General features: G+C 45.7%; 1 protein-coding gene across 1 annotated transcript in view; it reads left to right on the top strand.

Annotated features, from left to right (window-relative positions):
• Positions 1-1,755: 1,755 nt before the first annotated feature.
• VPS8 (VPS8, CORVET complex subunit) overlaps positions 1,756-8,576 on the top strand; it is a gene marked incomplete at its 5' end in the record, with an annotated part of 28,288 nt that continues 21,467 nt past the window's right edge. Inside the window, 2 exons of the mRNA XM_006021042.3 lie at positions 1,756-1,925; positions 5,056-5,224. Of these exons, the coding sequence (XP_006021104.1) occupies positions 1,756-1,925; positions 5,056-5,224 (339 nt within the window). The remainder of the gene's footprint in view (positions 1,926-5,055; positions 5,225-8,576) is intronic.

Here is an 8,576-nt window from a genome sequence, read left to right as displayed (position 1 = left end):
TCTTCTCCATTATGTCATGAATCCCAGGGCTCGGATGTCTCTTCTTGTGGTTCATTCTGTGACAAAAAGGACCCTGAGCTCTTCCTCCTGACTCACCGCTAGGCAGAAAGACCGTTACCATCCAGGACTTTGCCTTTTTGTCATCACTGGAAGAGGACTCCACTGTAGCATCTGACTGCCACTTTGCATCTCTGCCAGACAGGAAACCTCTCTGCAATGTCATGGGAGCAAGGCTAGGGCTAACAGAGCCCAAGCCTGCCATTCAGATTGTCTAGAGGGCGTCTTGCCTCACTTGTGCTAGACTTCCTCCACAGCTATAGCTGAGGCCATCTCTCGGATGGAAAGCCGCGAGCAGACCACCCATCTCCCTCCAAGGGACAAAGGTGACTTGTGGGGGAAAGGCTGTCTCCAGAGCAGAACCACAATAAAAAAGAAGAGAAGCTTCCAGATTCAGAGATGCGTGTAGTGCCAAGTTTCGAATTTGTGCACCAGCTCCCAATTTACCGTGACTCTTCAGCTCCTTTTGAAGTAGGGCTAACTTTAAAATCAATATCAATAATAAACTACTGACTAAATGTTAAAAATAATTTCTATTTTCAACTTTTCCTTGTAGGTTGCCACCATGGTGTGCCAACTGTTATCCATATGTTAGCGATGGAAATAGTTGTCATCCCTGTAGTGCCAAGGACTTGGATTGAGTTGAGTCTTTCTCTTTTAGGACACTTCAGTGCACTGTGTTTGCTCACCCACTGCATTTTGATTTTTCTTCTGCCTCGATATTTAGTAAGCCAGACCTGCAGTGCCAGTCTCCTGGACCTTGTGGCATTGATGCTTATGCGATGTTCCTTATACAGAGATCTAACCAGTCTTTAACTATCCCCCACCTTGAGAGAAGTATAATAGTTTGTGCAACCACATCACAAGGCGATGTTCCAGCAACCTTAGAATCGCATAAGTGGTGCTCAGTTTTCAAAGTCCTTTGCGGGTAATGGGTATGGCAGAGCTCCCAGGTCTGTAACGAGTGCTTTGAACTTGTCAGGGATGAATGCTGGTGATTTCTCCTCCTGATGGTGCTGGAGGAGCTAAAAAGAAAACCCCAAGCAGAATGTTTGTAGGTGGTGTGTGGGGCTTGATCAATGTTCATTCCTATTTAATAGGCCTCTCCATGTGTGCTCTGAGATCATAAACAGAACTGAGTATACAGCAGCCTGGGAAACACATTCCTCACAGTGAAATGCCCCTGGTTCTTAACTTTGTAATGGCATACAACTCAGCCAGGCAGAATTGTCCGTATCCCGGGAGACTGCAGTTCTTAGTATTTTCATACTTGAAGAGTGGAGTGTATTTGGGCTTACAGCTCCTACTTCATCTATATCTTCCATGTAATTTCAATAAAATGGTGGATGTGAGGAATAGTCTTGTGCAGACAGTTTATTAGAAAGGCTGAGGACAAGAAGGGAAGTCTGAAGTATTGCAGCTGTTTTTCAGCGATTCTGTTAAAGAGTATTAGAATGAGCACTGTAATTACTTCTCTAAAGGGGGAAAGCTGTTGTTTCTGTTAACCTATCCTGAGGAGGGGAAAAGGGATGCTGTGTATTAGCAGGGTGGTACTTAGGGAATGCATAAGGAAAAGCTGTGCCTTTGCTCTTTATTTTGTAAGGTGCTCAAAATGATGAACTGTCCTGTGACAAATGTCTGCAGCTTGGTGAGAGGACACACGACTTCACTATTGCGTGTATTTGTCTTCCTGCACAGACCCTTCTAGAGACTACCACTAGCCTCCTAAACCACGATCTCCACTGGTCCCTTTGCAACCTGAGAGCCTCTGTCACCAGAGGGCTGACCCCGAAACAGGATTATTGTTGTATCTGTCTGCAGCAATACAAGAGAAGGCAAGAGACCTCTGATGAAATCATTGTCTTCAGGTAAGCATAGAGGGGGGTGGGGGGGGTGTTCAAAATAAGGCTGGGAGAAAGGGCCAATGGGAAATAAAAGATGGGAGAAACTGACTTGATTTGAAACAGGAACTCCCCTAAACTCTTATCCAGCCTCCAGACCATCTAGACCTTGGCCAAGATCAGATCTCATCATGGTAGGCTCCGTGCCAACAAAGTGTTCACTATCTATGGGTACATTCTCCCTGCAGTGAAAGGTGTGACTGTAGCTTTGCAGTAGCTTACTCCAGAGTGATAGCAGCGGAGCCCTGTGCTCCAGGTTGTCCCAAGAGCTTGTCCATTTTCTCCAGTAGCACTTTGCAGCCTGCAGAGAGAGCTCTGCATTGCCACAACTAGGCTGTTATCATACCTGAGCTAGCATGGGTATGCCTCCACCAGCCGCAGTCATGTACATTCAGGAGATCAAGCAGACAAAGAAAAGTGGAACAGAGACTGGGAAGTGCTGAAGCTTGCTACAGAAGACACAAAGCTGCCCCCGCTGTGAGGAAAGTCATTTATTTTGCTTCTGTGGCAGAATTGAAGGCTTGCCTCCTTCACTGTGTCCCAGTGCCTGCAGCCATTAGGGGAGTTGCACAGTGCTCTAGGAAATGTTTTATGCCAATACAGGTGCTATAGACAGAGTCCTATGCCAGCATGTATTTTGGCAAAGTATTTCTACCCTTCTCTGAAGCTGGAATCTGCCTGTGAAAGGCATAAATAAAGGAGAGAAACAATCGTGTCTTTGTTGTTGGAGTTCATAGGATTGTAGGAAAGTAGAGCTGGAAGGGGCCTCAAGGCTGGATCCCCCCTGACTAACCCATTCCAGCCATGCTTTGTTGGCTTATACGGAGTTTATTAAGGTCCCATGTTGTCACCCATTCCTCTGGGCGCATGCACAATTCCACGAACCTGTGATGCCAGTGGAAAAGGTCAGTTTAAAAGGTCAGTGAGCCCAGAACAGCAAGCTGGAGCAGGAGGCGAGTCAGCTGGGAGGCTCTCGGTGGTGGACTGGGAAGAACAGCCTTGCAGGACTGGGGAGCACTCTAGGAAGAGGAGCTGCACAGTAACTGTTCCAGCTGGGTTTAGCTTTGAAGAAGCGAAGTTGAGGCACGGCCACATCAGGGCACTGGTACACTGATCTGTCCCTTGAGTCCCAAAGAGTTTAAACCCATCAATCCCCTGGGCATAGAGTGTTGGCATACTTGGTTGGACTGCCTCCATTTTAAGCCCTTTCCAGATGTTTATTCCTGCCCCAGTCCCTAGCATCCAATCCCACCCGCAGAGAGTGCTGATACCAGGGGAAGGGGCCTCATTGTTCCTAGAAATGCCTGAAGTGGGCAAAGAACAATCTTTAACTTAATTAGACTACAAACGCCTGGCATATACAAGGCTATTCAGCTGAGGAGCACACCTAGTTATCAGAGTGGTTCAGCCAGCAGGCTGGTTAACCCTTCTAAGACTGCCTGTGGCAGTGATAGTACAACTGCTGTGGAATATGTTGAGCAGAGGCACAAACTCATCCCTATTACTTGAGGATGTAGTTCAGGTCATGCACAGAGGAGATGGCAGCCTGTTGCCTTTTAAGGGGTAATGCCTCCTAAAAAAAATGGGGGAGGACTTCAGGGTTGGATATGATAAAATATACTAAATGGGAGTCTTGTCTTTGAACCAACAAGTGGTGTGGAAAACCAGTACTGAGTCCAGAGTTGTTTGCTACCTACCAGAAGCCTTGGTCCTTCTCTGCAGAAAGGACTTGTAAGTGTTAGCCTGGATGCACAGAGCCAGGAATTGTCTAGGACATTCTGTTACCTGCCTCTTCCCATCATCCTATTCAGAAAGAGTTTTGGTAGTAGGATTTTCCCAAGTGTTCAGCAGTTACCTGCCCACTCCCACTGCCTTCAGTGGCAGCATGTGCCTTGTGCATAATGAGAACATCCAAAACATCCAGAATTGTGAACAGTTCAGCTCATAATTTCTCATTATGGAATATTTTTTTGGCTGCTTTCTCTGAAGCGCTGGGTTCTCTACCACTGGCAGGTAGGATATTAGTCTAGATGGACAGTTGCTTTGCCCCGAAGTGGCAGGTCCTATTGACTCTGCCCCTGTATGGATGAGGGCACCAAAACTCACCATGAGGATTATTGCATAGTAATGATTAGGTGAGTAAATTCATTCAGTTCTTCTCGGGGCTAAGTCTCAGCCAGCTAGCCCTTCATCTGTGTCTTGGTTTCCATGAGAGTCTGGTGAGGTAGTCTGAACTGCACTAGCAGGGTTGGAAGAGATATAGACATACTGCTGGGTGTTGTCATACTAAAGGACTCTACAAAGATGAATACCCAGTGTATGGTCCCATCCGTGAATGGAGGGAACAACAGCCAAGAAATAGCAAGAGACTTTAGGACAGGGAGGTGCAATAGTCCAGTGCCATCCCCTAGAGTAGTGGTCCCCAACCCAGAGCTCATCTGCAAGACCCTTCAGTGTTACTTGCTGCCACAGGAAATTATTGCTTGCCACAGATATGTGTTTCCCCAGTAGATGAGGAGTGTGGTCTTTGCCCAGAAAACAAAAAAGGTTAAGGACCATTGCTGTAGCATCTCTCAGGAGGGAAAGAACAGAGCCGTGCAAGCATGACACGGTCTGCTTTGTCACAGTTGAACTCTCACATGGAGCCATTGATCTTCATCAGGCACCAGGGACCATTGTTCAGTATCTGAAGGTATTTTACCTGTAACCAAGGTTCTCCAAAGACCTTGCAACCATGATCCCACACTTCCAGTCTCTTGTCCATGAAACACTTGCTTCTGAATAGGTGTCAGTGAGAGACCAGGGCAGGGTCCTTGTGCCTTCAGTGCTATAGGTCCTACCCCTGTGTCCTGCTGTACCTCTGTCAGCAAATGCGATTCTGGCTGGGCTCTGTGTATGTGACTTTGCCCAGGGGTGTGATGCGTGGAAGAAATATTGTTCTGTGTATTGACATTACAGGTAAGCAGGCCTTGGGGGTAGGTTTTTCCCTCGCTTGGAAATCTCCTTTTCAATCATTGCTTTACTCACTCAGGTAAATACCCATGCAGTATTACCCTGCTTGGGAAATATGCAGTGGTTTCCTCCCTTGTTTTCACAGCTGTGGCCATCTCTACCACTCCCTCTGCCTGCTGAGTAAAGAATGTGGCCTGGAAACCCAAGGGCTGATGAGATGGACTTGCTACAAATGCAACTCCAGTAACAAAGCGGGGAAGCTATGTGAGAGCTTCTCAGAGTTGAAAAAAGGAAGCAGCACATCTCTGGCTCAGGTAAGCATCACAGGAGGGCTCCTCCCAGAGTGCAGACAGACTGAACTGGGTGTAGTGGTCTAGATTTGACTGATAAAGGGATGAGGAACTTCCTCTCCCATATCTGGAGCCCAGCTTCATTTCCTGAGAGTCCCTGTAAGAAAGGAGGCTGACTGCTAGGTAGAAATGTTTCTTGCTTCATCTGCTGTATCAGGGCATGGGTCTGGCCATCAGGAGCAGTTCCCCTGCGTTTAGATTTCAGCATCTTGTGCAGATTCCCTGTTGCAGACCTCAGAGAGAGACTGCCAGGTCCAAGCGCCACCTGCCCAGCAGATGGAATTTTTTAGCCCTTTCCAAGCTCCCTGAGCCTGAGCACTTTGTACTGGAGGGCAGTGCCATCAGCCTCATAAAAACAGTAACTTACTGACGATGGGTTTGTTTCATCACTGATTTCAGTTGGCAAAGAGCCTCTGAAGGAAGTCAGTGTATGGTGCAGCTCAGAAATAAACTGTCTGTATGCAAACTCCTACTTTGTCCTTGGCTTGATACTGTAAATTGCAAGTAAAAATAAATAATGGATGGCTTGCCAGGATGTTCCCTTTGAATAATGCATCTCTGAGAGCAGAGTTGTGCTGGTGAATGCTACAAAGGAAGCCGGGGTTGTGGGCTTTTCCCCTAAATGCATCAAGGTATGTTGTTCATTTGCTTTGCTTTAGAAAATAACACCCTCCACCCCTTGTGCGCGCACACACGCACGCGCACACACACACCCATTAATGCATTTCAGCTTCTAAAAGCAAAATAATTCAGTATTTGAGTACATTTTTACAGTGTTTTGCTCAAGTTTTTTTCCAGCAGATTACTTCACCTTCTACCAAATCAATTCTGATCAGAAGATAGCTAACTGCATTAGTCAACTTCCATCAGCTTCTGTAGGGGGAGGGAGGAGCAGGCAGGAAAAAGCTTCCCGCTAGGAGGCAAACTTTTTTGAGAAGTAATCTCTGAGGTGTGCATGGGAGCACAGTGATGCACAGTTGCATTAATCCTTTAATAGCAACAGAAAGGGAGACAACCCTAGCACTGAGTGTGGAGCAATTCTGAGCCCAAACCTTTTTATATATTATTTTTGAAAATGAAAAGTGAACAGCTCCTGCATATACTGCTTGTGATGGTGGCACAGTAGTGACCTCCAAGCTAAAGCAAACTCCCGATTTCCAATCTAAGCACTTTCTTTTATCCTGCTATGACTTTTATAAGGGATTGACATGACAACTGCTGTGGTGAAGACAGAGAGAGGGTTTTTTTCTGTAACTCTCAAAACTTAGAATATTAGAAATAGCCTCTTGATAATTAAAGTTACTTGACACTGTGACATTTTATCACAACGTCTCATGACTTTCTGGCCCCAATTTTCTTAGTGGATGATTAGTTAAATAAATAAAGCTCAGTGCTGCCTGCTTTAGTAGCCTCTAGACACTCAGGAATGGGTTGTTTTTCAGCCAGGATCTGAGGGAGGAAGCTACTGCCACTAGTCTGTGCCCCAAATTGCTTATGCTCTTAATACACCAGACAGACCCAGCATGGCCTAGCGAGTAGAACACAAAGGCCAAGTGACTGGCGTGATGGCTGCAAGCAGCCTACAAGTGCCGTGACTTTGGAGGAGTGGAGGGTATACTTGAAGGAAGGTGAGATGGGAGAGGGCAGGAGAGAAGAAAGTAAAGGAACAGGCATGGAGTGAAGCTGAGGGGAATAGACTCAGGGAAGGAAGGGAGAGGGTTAGAGCAAACAGTGACTCAACACAGGACTGTCCATTTCCCTACCTTCTGTGGCGCATGCTCTTTCAAGGGTGGTTCCTCTTTTGCCCAGGCTGGCTCCGGCCTGCTGGAGCCCTGAGAGTCCCCTCCAGCTCGTAGTGTCCCTTTCTTAAGTTTGTGATATTTATCCTTTAAATGTGTGGGAAGTGTGTAAACTGCTGCCCTTAAATCACACCTTGATAAAATTGCAAGAGGTAAAAAATAACAAAGCCAGCCATTAAACTTATGTCACCAAAAAGCCTCTTTTTAACTCCAGTATCATGGAGTTATCATGGGACATGTGGCTGGAAGAGTGTCCAGGGATAAAGATGGAGGTATAGAGATGGCTGGATGCAGAGGAACTATCTTGGTTACACTCCGAGGAGGCTGTCAGGCCTCTTGTCTCTGCATGCACTAGAGTTCAGCACATGAGGAACTGCTGCAGCTTCAGGTAAATGAGTAGACGCAGCAATGCAATAACCCTTATGGTGGTTTTGATAATATCGTATGTGATACCACGTGATTCCACTTGATTAGAAAAGCCAAGCTGGTTTGTTTCTGTTTGATCGTGCCCATGGAGGAGCACTGCAACTCTTTCAGCCAGCCTGTCTGGTACAGCCGTGAGGCTCAGCTGGCCTTGACTTCCTTTAATTGTAGCATTGGCTCTTCTCTCATGGTCTTTCACTTACTGACGGTCTTGAGAGAGAGTCTATTTTTTTTTTTGTGGGTAGTTTTTGGTATTCTGGTCTTGAAACACTTTTGTCTCTAATATCTGTATTCATTTTTGCTGCCATAGTTGGGTTCCTTTCTAAGGACATTTCTCTTCATCTGGATGTCCATTCTAGAACACCCTCATGTATTTTGTACTAGGGCTGGAATGTAGTTGTAACCTTGATGGTCCAAGGAATATGTGAGATGCGCCAAGTTTTTTGGTGATGCCTTTTATTGGACTGACTGTACGATTGGGTGAGATGTTAGACAAGTTTTCAGGTATGAAGTGTCTTTTCTCACGTGCAAAATTAATGTATTTTACCATTTTGCCATCCTGTGACACCTCTGATTAGTTGAGAGTTTGCCAAAATCTATTGGACTACAGGCCCCCTTGATCTCCTATAGCATGGTGCATTCAAAATCCTCCTGATCAGGAGACCAGTAATTGCATTAGCATAATTGTGCTTGTGTTGCTTATGACTTGCAGTCGTAGTGTCCAATGCCCAGCCCCTTCCGCTCAGAAATCTCACCTCATTAAGTTTGTTTAAAATCTTACAGTATTTATATATTTAAAAAAAATCAAATTCAGGAAATGAATGAAAGGCAACAATATTTGGCTGTCAGGCTTGAGTACAACATGCATCCCCTGCATTGGACCCTTGCAGATTACCAGCATCTGTCTTGGGATTCTCTGTCAGATAAGGAGAATTTTGGAAGAAAATTTGGTCATCTTCTGTCAGTGGAATATTTTTTTAAAGTAATCTCTCCCAAGGTTCAGAGATGGTGAAACATGAAACTAGGGACTGTAGATTTAAATAAAATGAATCTTTCCTGAAGGTTTTACGACTGATATTGTCATCCCAATCACT

Source organism: Alligator sinensis, unplaced genomic scaffold (assembly GCF_000455745.1).
Source record: "Alligator sinensis unplaced genomic scaffold, ASM45574v1 scaffold1086_3, whole genome shotgun sequence".
Lineage (NCBI taxonomy): Eukaryota > Metazoa > Chordata > Crocodylia > Alligatoridae > Alligator > Alligator sinensis.
Note: the sequence above shows the minus strand (reverse complement) of the source record. Positions and strands in the feature narration are given on the sequence as shown.